Here is a 20,932-nt window from a genome sequence, read left to right on the forward strand (position 1 = left end):
CATGGCTGCTGATCTCTAAGCAGTTGACCTTTGGTGTGACCCCAACACTGGGTCTAACAGCAAAGTACGAAATGTCATTTAAAATCTATACAAAGTACAATCTTACAGTTGCTAATTGTGCTAATTCACTTACGAGGTCAAATATCTCATTCTATCACCTTGTGTACCAGAGAGCAGCACGTTGTGGACTGACGACCACGGCGCTTAGGCTACCAATGGCGACTGGGCCGAGCCTTTCTTCAAACCCTGTGTTGGTTCAATAATCTGTAGGGACACAGATTACCCCCCCCCCCCCTTCACTTGCACCCTCTGCTTCCTTGGGGACACCTGAGATGAAAGCAGCTGTAACCACAGGGGCATGGGGAGTGTCCATATGTTCTAATCTGAAAGCCAAACACAAACACACATTCTGCCCCTCAAATGGCCCAATTCTGCCCTCCTACAGATCCATCTGTCTACAACAGCGTCTCACGGGGTGACCCGCTGAATACTCTCCTCACACTCTGGCCTCTTTGTGCTTCGTCTCACAACCCTTGCCGCCTTTAAGCCCCATCACAGGTAGCAGAGGTCTAACCGGGCCGTACCGCCTGGTGTTTCTTTAGTACTTTAGTGTAAACATGTGCATGGTTCTATTTCAGTGGGTGATAATACTATTTTTTCTTACTGGGCTACTGGTGAAATGCTTTTATGAATATGTATAAAGCCTTTTGGGACGTAGCAGCAGGGCCAGTGGTGGCCTTGCGGCCACTGTAATCAGAAGGTTGCCGGTTCACATCCCGATCCGCCAAAGTGCCACTGAGGTGCCACTGAGCAAAGCACCGTCCCCACACACTGCTCCTCGGGCGCCTGTCATGGCTGCCCACTGCTCACTCAGGGTGATGGGTTAAATGCAGAGGACAAATTTCACTGTGTGCATCGTGTGCTGTGCTGCTGTGTATCACATGTGACAATCACTTAACTTTAAACTTTAACTTTACTTTAAAGCAGTAGGATTTGTGAGTGTGTGTCTGTGTTTTACGTTGTGTTACGTGTTCAATATTCTCTTGACATCGAAGTATTTTTATTGAGTGCTGTGTCTTGTTGTTTTGTGATTCCTCTTTGAGAACCAATGTCGATAACTCACAGAGTTCACAGCACGCTGGATGCGCTTTTGTGCGGCACCTTTGTGGAACCTGGCAGGGTTCAGGAGTAACGGATGGAGGTATCAGGCTAAAGAAAGCTCTGCCCCTGACACAGAGGCACTGTGGCCTTGAGTGATGGGTTAATGTCTCATGGGCTCTTTGATGGACGCCCTCTGTTTGTCCCACACATAAAAAGACAAGGATCAAACAGAGCTGTGGTCATCTGTCCCCATCTGATGCACCAAGAGCCCATTACAGCCTGACAGGTCCTACCAAAATGCCACGAGGTGGCATTTTACTTTTTGCTACAGTCGGTGCTGCGACTGAAGATTAAATGTCATACGTTCAATTTATATAATTAATCTGTAATTAAAGAGATGCCAACACTATTCTGTAATCGTCAAATTGTGACAGAACAATCAAACTCTGCTTCCTAGGGAAAATGTTCATGGAACGTTGATATATTGGACAGGAACCACAAAGAATATTTATAATTTTCATCTACTGGATGGTGTCCTGTCATTATCATTAGCATCAGATTGTCATTTCATACTTCACCAGTGCAAAGACATCAAAATGCGATCACAAATGTGCCATCTGATACCTTGGCATAATGATGACTAAGTACAATTTGATTATGGATGGCAAACAATTTATAACAAAAATAAGGCACACTAAGGATAAAATGGCTACCAGGCATGGCCAAGCAAAATATTCACAGACCCACACCGTGTGCGAATTAGGAAAATTACATTCGATTTGTGTTTGATGAACACTTCATCTCAGGCACTGCATTTATTCATGCTGATGAAAAAAATCTTGAAGCCATAATCCCCAAAATGCAGCTCTTTTGGCAGGTTACTATGGTTACGGATGAATTATGGTTGTACCTTATGAAGACTATGTGACTCTTTTACCTTATGAAAGTGTCATTTTGACCTGACCTACATACAGATTATGTACCATTACATTCAATAGACCTATTTCTTGCCTTAGTTCTGTAACATTCAGCTCTCTTTTGATCTCGTATGATCAAATATATACATTCGTGGTAAAACCAGGTGGTTTCATTTGGCAAGAGATTTACATGAGTCAGAATGTTAGCGTGTGTGTGTGTGTGTGTGTGCTGAGGGGCATGCAGAGGAAGGGGGGTAAAATGAGAAAATCCTCACTGTGTTCCTCATCCATGGCACACATGGTGAGCATATTGTACTTGCTGACAGGTGTCTGCGGCAGCAGCCCGCTCCTCATTAATCTCCAACACAAACCCAATCAAGCCCCAAACCGTTTCAGGGGTACGGCGTCGTGCAGAGTTCCTGCAGTGTGGAACAGTTGTATGTATGCTGGTTCATCAAGAAAATTACTCTGAAGAAGAAGAAAAAAAATACAAATAAGGCCTTAACCATGTGGCTGAAAATAAGAAACCAGAAGGGACTGATGGCATCTCCAGTAACCGAGGCGCCTTTCCAGACATTTTCATGAAGTATACGTTTTGTCTAATTAAACTCAATGGAGTGGGAAAGTCAGTTTTACTCTTCTAATCTTTAGTTTGCCTTTCTTTTTGTTGTCATATCATTTTGGAATTTGAAATGATTGTCAGCGTTTGTCAATGTCGGTGAACATGTCACATTTCTAAAACTAGATCATATATCTAACAATTAAAATCTATTTTAAAAACTGTTCTTACAATACAAAGACTTGCAACACCATACTTTGAAAATGCAGGCTAGGTTGCAATGGCCGCAATGGTTCTAATGGTTCTTAAAACTGGTTTGGCAGATCTTTTGACTTCCAAGGATCCCCCAATAGAACCCTGGGGCTTTGTGGGTTTTGAACTGGCAACTCAAAATCAGCCTGTGTGTGTCTGTGTGATCATCCATGACTAGATCGGTTCCCTGTCCAGGGTCCATTCCTGTTCCAAGATTGGCCCCAGGCTCCCTGAGACCCTGACCTAGATATTCAGGTATGGAAAATGTATGAATGGGTCACGCATTTGTCCCATTTCATCACTCACTTCAAGATGATCCTGTTACTCTGCCCACCTGGCCTCAGCTGACTTCACCTGTCTGGGTTTGTGACGTCTCAAGTGACAGCCATGTTCGACCACACTGTCCAGAAAACATTACCTGGTTTTAAATGGTGGAAAATTAATATCAAACTGATCAGAGATCAGCCCAAAGGGACAACTTCCCTACTGAGCTTAAAACGGCCTGTGACTTTGGCTTTTTCCACCCCCTCCGGCGTGTAATTGAATCAGATATCACATGCTTTTACCCGCACTGCCTAACAACATCATCAACACTTGACACCCATTACAGTGCGGCTTGCTGGCTGCTGACGTGCTCGGCCCAGAAGGGTAGACTGGGGCAGTCCCACCATGGTAAAGTCACAGCAACACGCTTCACTTTGTTCATGGGGAAAACAAATAAAATTGGACCTCTTGATGTGGAATCCGAGTGTTACAGTTTTGTGTTCTGATAAAAAAAAAAACAAGAGTGATATGGTTTCTCGCTCTAGAAACTGGTGGCATCATAGCAGACAAGATGCTCTCCAAAAACAGTTTTGCTGAAGGCTCTAGCAGACACACACACACACAATTCTGCTCATCTAACTCACTCATACGTCCAGTGTCTCCCACAGAATGGGTGCCAAACGCTCCCTTGTGCCTTGCAGGGCTGAATATGGTGTTGCAAGGTCGTTGAAGCGCAGAGCAAGAGGGCGAGAAACCTGTGCCGAGAGACTCGATTATATCGGGGCATAAATCTGTGGGCTTTTGATCTGCGGCAGTGGTTCGGTGCTGAAAGGGAAAAGTTCGAAAGCAGCAGGAGGTTGGGATGCGGCGCCCAGCTGGTCAGCAGAGGAGGTCAGTGGGCACAAGCCTGACCTAAAAACGGTGCTCTCCACTGAGATCAGTCAGGCAAAGGCAGCTGAAGTGGTCCACTACACACTCCAATGGCCAATAATCATTTTAATGTGATGAAATAAAAATTCTGCCCAATCATATTCCCTTTGATTGGCTGTCTGATGATTGCGATGGAGCTGCTGTAACAGGGGTTGGTGTTTTGCTCAAGTTACTGCAGGACAAAAGAATACACATTTTTTACCATTTTCAGTATTCATCAATAATTCAGTGAACAATAAAATTAAGGTACAGTGTCACTGCGCTTCTATACAAAGAATAAAGCACATATTACTTCATTCAAAAACTGGGCTACCGATATGCAGATGCATAGACGGAGATGGACAGATAGACCTGTTTTATATTTTATACCTACAATTTATACTTATTGAATGAACATTCATCCACCATATAATCATTTGCCAATCTAAGCTTATGTCTTATGTCTAACTTTTATTTTTTGTAATCTAGACGTCTCATTGTAAGCATAAATAAATTACAAAATGAATGAGCTCTGAAAGGTCTTTTTTTTTTATTTATGAAAAATAATATCTTAACTCCCACAAGGGGGAAGAAGCTGCAGAAGAAGGACATTGGGCAAAAAGGGAGGGTGATTCCACATCAGTGTGGCAGCACCTACTGGGCGGTTCTTATAGAGTCCTGGTCCATCAAGCCTAATTGGACCAGGAGCTCCTGCTGTGATCGCCCATTGGCCCCTGGCTGTCAAATTTACCTTCATTATTTGGAATGCTGTGATGTTTTTATTAATGCAAATTCACTGCTGATTGCCACACATTTGACATATTTCTGGCTTTAGTGCATGGTGAATTAGTAGTAGTGCATCTGAATTTTGATTGCCTTGTGTGAGTGTTCATGAAGACTTGATTTGTCTTCATTCCAACAGCTAATATTGGACAGATGACATTTTCATTATTCCATCATGGCTCCTCATTTTTAGCTCATATTTCACTTTTTATCCTCTCCACTTATTCTCTCCATCTCTGTCCTGGTTCCTGGAGCAGCAGCAGTAATAGAGTTTTTTTCCACTCTAGATTGGACCAATAAAAGCCCAATTGCTTTGATATAATTGCGCAGTTATTTTCACTTCTTGGTTGCCTGTCATTATCCACTTCACTCACTCAGGGTCATGTGATCGTAGTCCTATTCTACCATGACACCACGTTAGTCTGTGGACAGGTCCGGCCATTTCTGAAATTGATGAACAAGAAATTAAATTGGTCTTGCTGCGGTGTCTTTATGTAATCCTCAAAAGCGACTTTAAGACCCTCTCCACTCTTGTAAAGGGACTTGCTTGTAATTTCCAATGACAGGCTCATCTAAGAGCTGCCATGACATCCAAAGATATCATACTGTATCATCTACTGTATAGCGCACACCTTAGACACACTGCAAAAAAAGTGCCTTTAAAACTCTTCTTAGCATATGTTCTCTTCATAAATGCAGAATTACCAATGAAGTGCAGCTCAGTCCTTGAACGCAGGCCTCACATAAAAGCCGATTTCTTTCACTTAATGGATAGGAATCTGACTAGAGGAGATCCCAATTGGACTGTGCTTTCATGGAGATGGACACGATTCCGTCTCCCAGTTCTAGCCATTAGTGTCCACGAATCCATAATTTATGCTGCCTGTCCCAAAGGGTATAAAATTTAAATAGTTATGATGAATTAAAGATACATTACATCACATTAACTTACATCTACGTCCTGCTTTTGGTCATTTTAACTCTTGTCTGGCCACTGTGTTTGTTTATGAGCTCAGGTCTGGGTCCACTTACTGTGGTCTCCTGTCTAAATGGGTTTAATCTGCAGCACCATTTAGTAGTTTCCCCATTGCAGTCTTTGCATTTGCCCGAGGATCTATAGCACTGACACGGGGCACCAGGAGTGTGTCTTTAGTGTCAGATCTCCAGAAATCTCTCTGGAGGTTTTTCAGCCGCTGCTTCTAAGCAACAGACGCATGGGGCTATGGTTAAAACTGAAAATACAGCTGGCAGCTTTCAACAAAGTGAGTGTGTGTGTGTGTGTGTGTGTTAGGCACATACACACGGTTTACAAATGATCTGCCAAGACCAAAGCAGCCGCAATCAGATCTTCACGTTCAATGAGCTGCACCTAACAGATAACCAAGGAGAGGTATAATCCATCAAGTACTGATGTGTTTTTCATCTCCACTTTCTGCTGTCCACAGATCAGAAGCCTTCATCTTCGCTCTTTTTAAACACAAACATGAAAACACCCATTTACATTTACATTTACTTATCCAGAGCGACTTACAATCAGAGACACTCAGGGTTAAGTGTCTTGCTCAGGGACACAATGGGAGTAAGTGGGGTTTGAACCTGGGTCTTCGGGTTCATAGACGAGTGTGTTACCCACTAGGCTACTACCACCGTATAACAACCAGCCACACAATGCCCCACAGCAGACAAAGAATATCCAATTCATGTCATCATGTTTATTTCATACGTATCACTCGGACGGCGGCTGGTCCCTGCCACTCACACACACACGCGCACACACACACACACACACACACACACACACACACAGCACATACTGGCAGGAGCAATTATCCCTCAGAGGTGTGGCTACCAATAAAACTGTCTGTCCTGCTAAACACCCCTTCACACACTCAAATAATACAGACTACATTTTCTTCCTATTGGTCCATCGACAGTTCTTTCCAGACAACAATGGTTCCCCTCAGACACACAGCGCCTGGACCGACGCACCCCCAGCCTTTTAACAGCACATTAAATCTCCTATACGAGACCCCGTGGGGTTAGATAATCTGACACTGTAAAAACCCACAGTTAACCTTTTCATGTATGTATTAAAAAATAAATTAAATAAATAAAATGGGGTGGAAAATCAGCAGCCGGAGGGGTCTGAGACAAAGCCCCGGTACGGTGGGAGAGCCTGAAGGAGAGATGGAGAGAGGGGGGAGAGAGTCGGCTCCATTATAGACAGGGAATCTTATAAAAACCTCTGCCTGTGCAGGCTTCTAAATTCTACACTGTACTATACTATAATTATTTACATCAATGTATAAATGTGTATTTATCATGTCTATTTTTCTTTTATAAAACTATTTGGTCATTTTTAAAAATGCTAATATTTCATCATATCATAATATCAACATTGTGAAGAATACTGTGATATTTTTAGGGTGCATCATCCAGGTTGCATCACTGTACATTATTTTGTACAGTTACCAGGTAAAAGGCTGGTTAGCGAAACACGTTGCTTAGTAACTACGGTAACAGGTGCTCATATATCATGAAACATTTTCTTTGACTGAGAGAAACCATCATTGCACTGAACTGAGTAAACTAGGCCTAAACTAGACTAAGTCTTCCACTGATTACATTTAGAAAAAAAATAATGTAAGACCAACTAAGATAAAGAAACACTAAAATATTCAGAAGAGGACAAAAAAATTAGATAAAAAAGTAATGATTCTGGCAGAGCCCCATCCCCTAAAAACCTTGTCCGCACCTGACCTCTCTCCCCTGCATCTTTCATATGTCATTTACTGGAGCATGAAAGTACTTCAGGATTTCGTCGGGTCTTAGGAAAATTCAGATCTGTGTGGATTTTGAAAAATTAATCCCAGTGCAAGTGCTTGCTTGGCCCTTGTGTAGCAGTTTGACAGTCACTTCTGTGGCTGATAAACCGCGCTGTCAACAAAAATGTCTTCACAGGGGTGGATGTAGGCTGTCGGGGTAACAAGTTTTATGAATGCTCAAGCAAAGATCTGCAGAGACGCCCTGTGCCCACACACATTTTTGTATATGTTTATGATAATTAAAATCCGCTTCATATAGGACCCTTGTGGCCCATCATTATCAGAATTGCTGCCGATCTGGTTAAAAATAAAATCTTTTCGCTTGACGTGGTGAATAATGCTCCTTGTTCATGTTCTATAGCAGCTTCTGTAAATAACTGCCGATTTATTCAGCCCAGCAGAAAGACTGGAAGCATCAGAAGTAACATGGACGTCAAACCGGAACAAACACAGTGAAGCTGCGGCCTTTGATGGGGGTTTTCTCATAACTGCCGCCCATGTCTGCTGTTTGTGTACCCAGAATTAAGCTTTCAGTCTGGACAAACACAGCTGTCTAGAGCCCTGGATGGAGCTGCTAAACCCGAAACAATACATCATATGCAAATATTACACTTCTTGCCAGCAAGATGCAGATTTGAGGGTAATGGAAGCCATAATCAGTCAAATGATATTCCTTAATAAGCATTTAATAATACAAATCTAAAAGCAAATAAATGTAATAATAAAATCATGAAATACTGCAATGAAAAAGAACAGAGCAGGTTCAGGTTTAGTTTTGTTCTGAAGTGTTTCTCCTTTTCTCCACCACAAGACGTCTTTTTCTATCAGAGTGAAACAAAAGGCTCTTCCTGAGGACCGTAAATAACTCCAGAAGCAGCCATTCAGAGGCATTTCCGTGAGAAGCAGGGCTAATGACAAAACACGTGTCGGGGTGGAGGGACAAAGGGCTTTAAAGAGATGGGCATTAGACATTAAATTGCCCTTTAAACACCCCTGTGGTCACACATCTGTCCTCACACATACACACACACACACACACACACAAATGAATTAACACACACAGACAGACAGAATATGTTAGGGTGTGAAATGAGAAAGAGAGAGGGGGGGTTTGTCCTCCTTTACAGCCTCCTCACTTCGTTGATGTTTAAAATCAAGGACACTTCACCCCCAATCTCCTACGCCCACATCTCGACTCCTGCCAGGGACCCCACACACAGAAACCACCCTGCCCCTCCATTCATCTCAGTGTGAGGCTGTTCCATCACACACACAGATACCCCCACCCCATTACTGCTCAGCACCACCACCTTGATAGTGCTGACACAGCAGCTGGAGGAAGGCGTCCCCACCTGAACGAGTGTGGAGAGAGGAATGTCCTCACAGACCTATACAGGTAATACAATGTACATTCAACATGAAGAGAACATACAGATCAAATCAAATCATCAAATGAACGCAAAATATCCAATTATTCTCAAACAAGGACAAACAAGAGGAAATGTAGCTTTATTTTATCTTACACCTTCTTACACTGCTCTAGCAGCACCTCTATGTCTATGGAAACAAACTGAGAATATGTGATCTCAACTGTTCCCCAGTGGATGAGATGTATTTTGAACATATTGGTCGAATATTGTAGCTAACACAAGCCCAAAAACGTGACCAACTGGCCAAGAAACAAAATTAATTCATTCCAGGCAAGTCCCCAGCAACTATTTTGCAACAATTTTGATGGGACTATAGGGGATTGGTGGGCCAATATCCAAAGTAGGGACAGAAAAAGAACCACTAAACTATTACAAATGGTTGAAATTAATGAAGAAAATGAAAAAGTGATCTTTTATGAGGTGTTTCAACCCACTTATTAAAAAAAAATTCAGACAAATCTAACACTTACACATGCACATGCACACACACACTGCACAAAAAAAATAATTCTTTGTCTACCACTTAACAATTTCCGAGCATGTTGTTTTTCTGACAAGTTAGGCTTTATCAGGGCTCTTAGTTTTGTAAACTCAAAATCTATAGAAATCGAACGAGAATTGCTGCTGCCTTCCTCCTGTAAGTCGCTTTGGATAAAAGCGTCTGCAAAGTAAAGTAAAGTAAAGTAAAGAAATACATATATCTACATATGCATATGTAGATATATGTATTTCTACATATGGTTGTATATGCATGAATATGTGAATATGTGTATGTTTGTGTATATACAAACATCTGTAAAATACGGCTATCCAGACTGTTCATTCGTTCTGGTATGTAGCATTTTTTTTGTTTTTGTGTGTGAGTGTGAAAAATAAAACAATTTTTTTAAGCAAGAACATGTGGGAAGTCCATAAACTTTCTTCCTAATGATGGGGAGGTCAGAGGTTAATCAGAGGTTAATTTAGCGGAGGAAGTGAAAATGTCAAAGCTTCTGATGTTAATTTATGGAGCCCTTCAAATGGGTTTATAACCTCTACAATTGCAGCTTCCACTTATGTAGCTCTGATGTCTGACTCTTGACCCAGTGTCTAGCACATGAGTGGGACTAATAAATATAAATGTTACCCTGGAAATAGTTTTTGGGCGTGAACATGACCCTGCCCACACAGCACGCGGCCTATCCAGTCAGCCAGACGTCCAATCAGCCAGTCAGGAGTAATAAAGTTCAACTCAGCGAGCCTGCCAGACACCCGTCCTGCTACAACAACCATATCTGGATTACCAACTCGACCCTGGTGGGACACCCCTACACCAACGTCCTTCCAGTCTACGCCCACCGGCCTGCCACTACTGCGTCCGTCGATAAATGCGGCTTTTCTATCCCTTGAGACCAAGCCTTGATGACGCAATCCAGCAAATAGTACAACAGACAAACCTCAAATCAAACCTCAAAATGCTTATGTAGATGAAAAAAAAATCTGGTTCATTTAACTGGTTCATCCAGTGGCTTTAAGAGTTTACAAATCCAAAAGCCAACTTCTTCTATGGCTCAGGAAGACGTTTTCAGAATTTCTTGTTTTTTATTGAATCATTCAATATTGGTGTTCAACTTTTATGTCATTTACCATTATGCCATGTAGCAAGAAGTAAATGGTCAATTAATTCTGACCATGGAAATCCAGCAATTTGTAACCACTGGCAAAGCCAAGTAGGTGGACACTGAGTTACAGATGATCGAGAAAGACGCAGTAACCAATGGGAGCCGAGCCACGATCACTTTTGCTTCACTGCCCCTTATTGGGCAAAGTAGGGCAGCAGCAACAATATGCAACTAGTATGCAACCATGTGAAAGGGTAAAGGGTAAAAAAAACAGAATTCATTGCACACCTACCTCCCGGTTTTTGTCCAACTCGACCTCCAGGACCTGCTTGGCTACCTCCAAGTCCTGCAGCCGGACTCTCAGATCCTCGTTCTCCTGCTCCAACTTGGTCCGCTTGTCTTCCACGCCGTCCAGCTCGTTGTGAAGGCGGATGGACACATCTTTGGCCACCTGAAAGAAAAGAAAAAAGGGGGGGATGTAACGCACAGGGAGAATGCGATTATTTTAAACCAAATCTGAAACCAGAGGCACTGTGTCATCAACTCCAACTGGCTCTCTCTGTTTATGTAAAAAGGGTTGAAACTCTCTTGCATTTGCATCAGTTCCTCGCGAAGGTGGCTTATTGCCGGGTTTCAAGTGACACTGTAGTGGGCTGAACTCGCTCGTGTGGAATGTGACGAGGAGAACGCGCTGAACTGAAGAGGGCGAGGGCAGAGGACTGGAGACCTGAACACAGGGCCCGTTTGTGTGCTGTAGGCGTGGGGAAGGGGGGTCTCGCTCTTCCTCTTCCTAATTGAATGCGAGGCAGCAGCCCAGCCTGACGCAGCACCTCTGCAGTCCACGGCGCAGAACGCCACGCTCTACTTCAAATCCTTTCTCTACCTCCTTTCATCCCTGTCTTATTATTATTTCCGACCCATCGTCCCACACACAGATTCCGTCCCATTCCTTCTCCTTTATTCATCCGGGTGACGTGGAGACGATCGTGTTCGCACAGTTAATGTTTATTGGATGTAAGTTAAAACATCTATATTATTTATGTTATCTGTATTATTTTCGTAAATCACTAAACATGGCTTCAGTGTAGGGTATACACGATAGGCCATATAAAAAAAAATACTTTTAAATACTATTTACTGTAAACTCAGATAAAATGGATGTGAAGGGTCATGTACAAATTTGATCAAATTTAATTAAAAATCACTGCAGCACAGATTCACTGCCACCTTTGCAGCAATTTTTGGAAATAACTTGTAACTCCCAAAACGTAAAGTGAATTTCAATGCATAAAACACACGCCTGGTATGTCTTATTCAACTACCCGGTTTAGACCTTGCCAAATAATGTATCACTACAGACTATTAAATATTGCTAACCAATGTTTTTTCTTGCTGAAAAAGCAGCATCTTTTGTGGCATCTGTAGTTGAGAGACAAAGATTCTCCTCTCTCTCTCTCTCTCTCTTTCTTTTCCCCTCTGTCTGTACAGGCTGAGGTTAGAGGTGAGCAGACAAACTCAATAGTAAAATCAATGGGCTCTTTCATTAACGGCCTGGGAAGCGTCCAGGTTGCGCTCGGCGCTCGTAAGTTGATGCTTTACGGCGAGACGGCCCTGATCTCGTACGGCGGCCTTTTATTGCCGCACTCCTGAAGGTGGAAATTAATTTGCAGCCCACCCCTCCACATCAGCCACTCCTGTCCACAAACCCCACCTGGTGCTGTCTGGCTTTGTCTGTGCCTCTGCTTTGATATGGGAAAAAGCGAGACAGCTAAAGTGTGTTTAGGGCCTGGGTGTGAGCCAGACTGCAAAGAAGAGTCGATGAGGGTGAGAGGGACATGCTCTTATAGGATTAGCCTCAAGGTGTGTGTGTGTGTCTCTGTACGGTAGTTAGAAGCTTTCATTACCAAAAAAATAACCCAACAAACTCCAAGCATGCTCCATACTATCTGATGTCAAAGGGAGATATTTTTGACATGTGTGTATACAGTACAGACACACCTTCTCATTCAATGTGTTTTCTTTATTTTCATGACCATTTACGTTGGTAGATTCGCACTGAAGGCATCAAAACTATGAATGAACACATGTGGAGTTGCATGTGTGTGTGTGTGTGTGTGTTTTGTTCTGCTTGTCAGCAGTGCAGCAGCTGCCAGCTCGGAAAAAACGGCCGCTGAATAACGACTTTCCCAGCAGATCTTGTCTCTGAAATTGAGGCGGACACCACAGACGTAGCTTTTCAACCGTTTCTAACCGCTGCCCAGATATCTCCCTTTTGCAGATAACTCCAGACGTCTTCACTTTAACAAGCAGTTTACCCGCCATTTACTTTGCTGTTTTATTGTGCCAGCTTTAGACATGGCTCATTAACTTCGAGGAGCCTTCCGCAAGCGCCGATAACGACCATTTTTTTATGATCTGGATTTGGATTTCCCCATCAAAACCCACATTCAGCCCCGACTGCTCTGACGTCCTGAAAATACCCACCAGTCTCCGGTTGCAGCGAAGCATCAGAGCTTCTGCTGAGGAATCCCAAAGAACAGTTCCACACCTGATCATGAAAGAAGGTTTGTTTTAAAGTGGGAGGATCTTTTTTTGTCATGGTGCATGCCTGTTTGGTCATGGTACATGGCTCTGCTGGTAGGGCCGGAACAAAGGGGTGGAGCGATACGTTTTTATTATAGTGCGAATCATAAATAACGTTAGTAATAATAATACAATTATGGTTTAGACAATATATGGATTTTAATGATGTTTTATGAGGTATTTTTGAGTCAAATTAAATTGCCATTATAATAATTTAATTGCAGTGTTTATATTGATTGTTTGACTTATTTGTGAGACGCGAATAAGTTCATTGCCACTCGTCTTCCGTTCAGTTAATCACACCCATTCCTACATTCATTCATGCAGATGACTTATTCTCACACTGACACGAGGGTGAAAGAGGGACACAAGGCGTCCACCATGGCTGTCTTCCCTCCCTTTGACCCAGATGTGTGAGTAGTGTCGAAAAAAAGAGGAAATGGCACGGGGATCTCAGTCAAACAAACCAAATCTCCAGAAGCACATTCCCCACCTCTATCATCATCCCTGCCCGCCCTCCCTTCCCCACAGACACAGGGGACATGGCTGCAACACAGGATGTGACAGGATGTGGGAACCACTACAGCAAAAAAATGTATCCACTAGTGCCGTCTTCCTATTGGACAAGAGCGTCTGACCCGTGGCTCGAATTATATCTGTATCGCGGGATGGAAGTGCAGGGTGCTATAAACAACTTTCCAGTTTAAGCACTGTTGCATCCCAGCATTCAAAAACGGTAAAATCCGGAAAATATTGGGTCTCATCTGCTGAGATGAGTATTCTGGTGCATCACTGAAGCAGGTTAAACTCAACACAAGAATTTAACGGCTGCATGTCCGCGCAGCAACGCTTTACTGTAAGCAGAGACCAGGTCATTTCATGTCGGCCAAGAGAACGAGCAAACAACAGGCCCCATTCGGCCAATAGTGGGGGGTTCTCCGTAACAGCTGCTGGCAGGAGCCAGACTGGGGTGAATTTCCCTTTTCTTGCGTTTCATTGGTCCGTTTGAATTCAGGAGAGTGCCTTCTGATTGGTGGCTGCGGATTTGAATCAAGGAGAAGAGTGGGCCACTTGTCTGAGGAAAGATGAAGTCAGCGGCAGCAAGGCACAATATTATCTTTATCGTCCTGTCTGTCTCCCTGCGTGCCCCATGTCCATATTTGGTGAAACTGCAGATGCAAGAGGCCATGGCCTTGGGGCGATGACATCACCAGAGCCTCGTCTCACGAGGAAGAAATCAGAAAGGTCACTTTGTGACAAATTCATGTCCTGCAACTCTTTGAACATCAACACCGAGTTTGCATATGTAAAAATAATACAGGTTGACCCTGGCCAAACATCTGAAATGGTCTTGGATGAACTATAAAATTGATCATATTTAAGTGTTTACATACTCCTTTTTCAGAGCACGTATCTGCATATGATTCTTCAGGTCCCATCGTGAGACATTACGGTTTCTTCATCAGCCTCAGTTCTGCAGCATTGATTTTCTGAAGTAATACGCCAAACCGCCATACGCCAAAAATGGGTGTTAGTAGCCTAGTGGTTAAGACACTCGCCTGTGAACCAGAAGACCCGGGTTCAAATCCCACTTACTACCATTGTGTCCCTGAGCAAGACACTTAACCTTAAGTTGCTCCAGGGAGACTGTCCCTGTAACTACTGGTTGTAAGTCGCTCTGGATAAGGGCGTCTGATAAATGCTGTAAATGTAAATGTAAACCCAGTTACTGTACTGTGCTGCTACCTTCAGATCCCCCTGTCCTGCTTTACTCACCCCTCTCCCATCTTCCATGACCCCCCCCCTCACCTTGACGTCCTGCTCCAGGGTGCGAATCAGCTCTCCGTCCACCTGCCCCGTCTGGGCCACCCGGAGGCTACGGCGCTCTGCCTTCCTCAGCCGGTACTGCAGGATGCGGCAGGTCTTGTTGGCCTGGTCCAACTGCTGCCGGAGATCCTGTAGCTGGTACACGTCCTCCTCCAAGTACGTGTCCCTCATCTCCAGCATCTCCGAGCGAAGCTCCTCCATCTCGTCCTGTGGAGAGAGAGAAGGAAAATCCTCATCTTTCACATATAGACTGAAAGTCTGTAGCCCAGAGGACCACTGAAGATCTCATCCACCAACATCTCGCCAACACTGATGCTCATCGCATGGGTAGCATCCGGTCACCAGTTCTCCTTTCATCAGAAATTGTCATAAACTACGTACAAGCCCATTCTTTCTAGTAGCATATTCAGAATATTCTATTATATGCTGACGTGTGTTTTTACTGGGTGCGGGCGAGGCAGAGGGTGGCCAGTCAGAGCCGTGCTGCGGTATACCAACACCTTCCCTGGCAGGCAGGGACCGGGAAATACGGCACCGCCACCAAAGACGTGCCACCGGAGGAGGGAAGAGGAAAGCAACCACCATTCCCTTCGATATAATGGGGATGTGATAATAACAGGCAGTGTCCTGGAAATTACGGTTATCGTGAATGATTATAATCCGCACTATTAATAAGATCGTTATCAAACACACGCCAAAAGTCGATCCTGCATAGACAGCGATGCCTTTTAACCCCATACCATCAGCGCCAACCTCATGCCAAGGTCCACCGTGGCATAATAATTATACCTCATAGTGAGCTGTCATTATGAATGGGGGGATCTTAATTAAGATCAGATCTCTGCAATACCCAGTTCTGTGGTACCTGCATCAGATCCACATGCAGACCCATGAGTCCGTGGAGGATCCTTTGCCAAAACCCCTCCTCGCTTTCACATCTTAACGCCGTGTTTACAGGGGGAATTATTCTCAGTCTGACAAAGCCGTCCCATCAAGTATTTATAAGCACGGCACCGTGGGCCGACCCCGCCGAATGTGGGTCACCCACCGCAGAGCGCGCATAAACAATGGCGTGGGAGGAGGTGGGCGCGGACCGCCGCAGCGTCGGCCGCGTTCTCGTTCGCGTGCGCGCGCCGAGGAGACCTGGACGCGCGCGCACGCGCACTCCTCGCGCCCGACGCGGACACGCGCGCGTCCCGTCCTCGTACAGCCGTCCTGGCGGGACAAAGGGATCGTCGGGCTCCTCTCGGTATATCGAAGCCAACGAACGGTTTATCGATGTTTGAAGAGGCAGTACACGTGATGCATTTTATTAGTATTATTTATTAGTAATCATGTGCACAGCTCAAATTTCAGGGTAATGAGCTGCCAGAGTCTCTCTTCTCAGACTAGTATCGTTAAGTATTATTATATTTTTAAAAAATTGTTATGAAGACACGGAGCCACACGCTACAATTGCCTAGTCAGCATTAAAAATGCAAACGTAGGGCATCTCAATCCCGTTTACTTTGCATGTTATTTGTTATTAATGTATTTTTATTGATAAGTTTGCCCCTGGCCTCTAGTCTTCATTTGTATTTCTTACCTATATGGATTATAATGTTTATGTTTTAAATTACACTATTATTGTTAATAATATAATTATTAATAATATTATATGGTGTGACAATGTAACCAGTCCGGCTGCGTTTCTGATTGGACAATCCCCGCCTTGAGGGAGGGGCGTCCAACAGACCATTCCTCTTGCACTGTACACATAATTATTTCTAGTCAATCTGAAAAAGCAAATATATATATGTGTGTGTGTGTGTGTGTAAGTAAGTAATATACACTATATGGAGCAAACATTGCTCAGTTAATTCCATTGGATCAGAGTTGAATAATAATCAATAAGCCGGGTTTGTCTCCAAAAATTGGCATTTCCATTTTTTGATCTGGATATAAAATATTCAACATTGACGCCAAGCCATAACCAAATTAAATAGAGATGTCATGTTAGTCGTGCAAGGCTGAAACCAAACCCCTTTGTCCGCTGACGCCGCTTACTTTTAAATAGTCGTTTTCCGATCGCAGTTCTTCGATCTCCCTGGCAAATTCCTCGTGCATCCCGTCCACGAACTCCTCCGTCAGGTCGGAAAACGCCAGGGAAGTGCTGGCAGGCATCCGGCTGTCGAAGGAGGTCGCCGACTTCTCCTCGCCGGGAGAGATGCTCCCTTCCCCGGTCTCCAGGCTGAGGGAGAGTCGGTCCTTCTCCGCGGAGCTTTTGGCGTGGGGCTTCTCCGCGGCCGATCTTCCGCCTCCCGCTCCTCGGCTGCTGGACTCGGTGTCGCTGCTCAGCGTGTCCGCGTAAACTTTATTCTCCTCCGAGGCGCAGTCGGAGAGCTCCGAGCTGCTGTCCGTGGGCGACATCTTCCCCGGGGCGCAGCCCGAGTCTTTGCTCAGGTCGTCCGAGGCGTTGCTGGCGTCCGAGACCTTCCTCCGGGACACTTTAGCCGCCCTGCCGGCGCTCTTGGGCAAGCCGGCCGCGGACCTGGCCGGAAGCGGCTTCCCTTTCTCCGGCTTCGCCTCCTTGCCGCCCAGCGGGCTGCGCCTGGACGCCCGGCCGCCGATGTGAATGGCTCCGGGCTTCACGCTCAGCGTCGGCGCGCCGATGCCGCCCCTGATCTTCGTGAGCGACCACCCGGGTACATCTTTCGGCCTGGCCGGCGACGGGGCGCGGTGGACCCGCTTCTTCGCGCCCACTTGTGGCGGCTGCGCCGCCGGCTTCGCGTCGCCCTGCTGCGGCTCCAGAGGCTCCGCCGGGCCGCCCTCCGCGCTCCCGTTGGCGCTCTCCATCCGGTGCCGGAGCCTCTTGTCTTTGGGCGAGGCGAATTGAGTGGGAGAACCGGCGTCAACCTTTGTCTTTGTCATTCATTCCGCTTTAGCAAACACGATAATAAGGAGAAAAAATGAACAATCGCGCCAAAAAAAACGACCGAGTTTACGCGCGTCGGTTTTTCAGCGCGTCTCGCTTCCTCCGCCGTGCAGCTGAAGAGTGGAGGAGAGGAGCGGCCAGCGCGCCGGGAAGAAGGAGGCTTCACTCCGCCCAGACGGCATCTCCTGGAGCCTCTTCATCCGCGGATCTCTACCGCCACCAAGGCTCCTCGTCTGCTGCTGCTGGGAGCAGAAACCGAGACCAACCGAGTTAGTAGTTATTTTGCGTGATGCACGCATTGACCTAGATGTGCAAAAAACATTAAAAAAAAATTAAATAAAATAAGTGACATCACATGTTTTGGGGAACTGCGTCCGAAATAGTTGGTGATTATTGTGCAATAAAAGAAGAAGAAAAAAGTGATATGTGTGGGTGCTATAAAACCATTGGTATAAGTAAACCACTCCTTCCTGTCTTAGGGATAACAGAGTGTAACATAATTTACATTTATGGCATTTATCACAATCCCTTATCCAGACGACCGCAATGGTAGTTGGCGGGATTTGAACCTGGGTCTTCTGGTTCACTAGACTGCTACCGCCCCTACTACCGACATAACTTGTATTATGTCGCGATTAACCTATTAACGGCTGCAGTTCATGTAGAAATATTTAATGCCTTCAGATTAATTATTGAAATCATCATTTACAGCATTTATCAGATGCCCTTATCCAGAGCGACTTACAATCAGTAGTTCCAGGGACAGTCCCCCCCTGGAGCAACTTAAGGTTAAGTGTCTTGCTCAGGGACACAATGGTAGAAGGTTAGATTTGAACCTGGGTCTTCTGGTTCATATGCAAGTGTGAACCAGAAGGTAGTAGTAGTAGGCTACTACCATCATTCTGCATTATCGGCTGCATTTTCTTCCTGTGTGATGGATCTGACCTGTAACACGGATGTGAAATTCATCTTAGTCAGAGAAAATTCCTACTTAAAGATGGTTTTTGATTGAGATCTATGTTGTGTTTAAATGGAGTGACGCGCCTTTCTCATTTGGACACATTTTTTCCTTTTTTTGAGTGTGCAGAAAGTGAAAATCAGACACGACCAGATGAAAATATTTAAATGCTCACAGCACCACATGACGTGTTTTCTTTAATCATCATTAATTTATACCCATCTCCCAGTCAATCCACATCTGAACAAAGTCTTATTGTTATTTTTCCCTGTCCACTTTTTAAATAGTCAATGAATGAGGAGAACATAGTGTCCCACAAGCTCCAGAAGCTCTTTTTATTATAATCCTGGGTGTCTGATCGTGAAGTGATTGTCATTGTGAAACACTGCAGCACAGTCCGTGGTGGCACAACAAAATGTGTCCTCTGCTTTTAACCGTCACCCTTGGTGAGCAGTGGGCAGCCATGACACGCGCCCGGGGAGCAGTGTGTGGGGACGGTGCTTCGGTCAGAGGCACCTTGGTGGATCGGTATTCGAACCTTCTTTCTGATTACAGGACGCTTCCTTAACCGCTAGGCGCTAGGCCACCTTGAGTAGTCCTGGTTAACCATTTACATTTACATTTACATTTATGGCATTTGGCAGACGCCCTTATCCAGAGCGACTTACAACGTGCTTTCAAGTTATCCTCAATCAGCAGATGATTAGACACAGATCCTCAGAGGCCACCACTAAATAATTCAATTCACTGGATCATCACTGGATTCACTGGATCACTCACTTTCCATGATCCAGTAGCGAGCTCTTCCACTGAAGCAGAGTGTCTTTACTACATTTCTATCCGGGATCTGGTCTTCTGGTGGCCTCTGAGGATCCGTGTAATCACCAGGACTACTCAATCCAGGCCCCACAATTAACCATTCATTACCGGGTAATTGCAGGGCATAAGCACCCTGGCGTCGCCCTCGTTTTGTGTGAATTATTCATTGGTCACCGGCTCATCTGAAATGCCACTGTGTCTGCCAGCGCAGTGGTGGGAACAGACGACAGCCTAACCGTTGTAATTTGATGTTGGATTGTGAAGATTTTTACAGAGGATGCCAGCGCCGGGGATGGAGATCATTTGCCGAGCGACCAGAACAATGGCTCCCCCCTGGGTTTTTAATAGCTCACCTATGTGTGTCAAATGCCTGAACAGTGAAGAAGAGAAGCATTTCCACAAAATGTAAGAAATCCCTGAGGGAAGGCCAAGGAGAAATAAAGACACTATATCTTACAATCTAGACGCTTGGAGAAGTTTGTAAATGAAATATTATAACAATTACTAAATGTGAGGGGCAACAAGAAAATACATATAAAGGTAAATGCCCAAACTACATGAAAACATTATGAAGGTTATTGGACTGTATGCAGCAGATATCCTTTCATTACTTTAATATATTTTTATTTTTAATGCAGGGGCAGTGGCGGCCTAGCAGTGGTCAGAAGTTTCGAATCCCGATCCGCCAAGGTGCCACTAAGGTTACACTGAGCGAAGCACAGTCCCCACACACTGCTCCCCGGGCACCTTTCATGGCTGCCCACTGCTCACCAAGGGTGATGATTAAAAGCAGAGGACACATTTAGGGTTAAGCGTCTTGCACAGGGACACAATGGTAGTAAGTGGGATTTGAACCTGGGTCTTCCTGTTCATAGGTTACCACTAGGCTTCTACCACCCAATCAAAGAAAATGAATATGCTTCAGTTCACATGTCCATCTGTATATCCACACAAAGCAGGTCTTTTCAGACCAGAGATCTTCATCAACAGTGCAAAACACACATTTCAACAGAAAAGCATCATAATATTGTATTTACACCTTTATTCACAGTCGTTTGAATAAAAAGCCGCAAGGACAGTCATTTCTCAGAAAGGAGATATGTGTGCATTTACTGGAATGATACCGCAGCACTGGAACTTATGAATAAAAATGAATTGTAATGATATCTACAACCCTACTCTACCGTCAA

General features: G+C 44.7%; 1 protein-coding gene across 3 annotated transcripts in view; it reads right to left on the bottom strand.

Moving 5' to 3' along the window:
- The window catches only part of mtcl2 (microtubule crosslinking factor 2), a 41,725-nt gene extending 23,535 nt beyond the window's left edge, over positions 1-18,190 (bottom strand). The window contains exons 1-3 of one of the 3 annotated variants that reach the window (XM_028993754.1): positions 17,098-18,190; positions 15,034-15,258; positions 10,934-11,092 (exon numbers count right to left, since the gene is read on the bottom strand). In XM_028993754.1, the coding sequence (XP_028849587.1) occupies positions 10,934-11,092; positions 15,034-15,258; positions 17,098-17,961 (1,248 nt within the window). In that variant the 5' untranslated portion in view covers positions 17,962-18,190. The remainder of the gene's footprint in view (positions 1-10,933; positions 11,093-15,033; positions 15,259-17,097) is intronic. The other 2 variants (XM_028993752.1, XM_028993753.1) reach the window with 2 other exon arrangements.
- Positions 18,191-20,932: the final 2,742 nt, after the last annotated feature.

Source organism: Denticeps clupeoides, chromosome 10 (genome assembly GCF_900700375.1).
Source record: "Denticeps clupeoides chromosome 10, fDenClu1.1, whole genome shotgun sequence".
Lineage (NCBI taxonomy): Eukaryota > Metazoa > Chordata > Actinopteri > Clupeiformes > Denticipitidae > Denticeps > Denticeps clupeoides.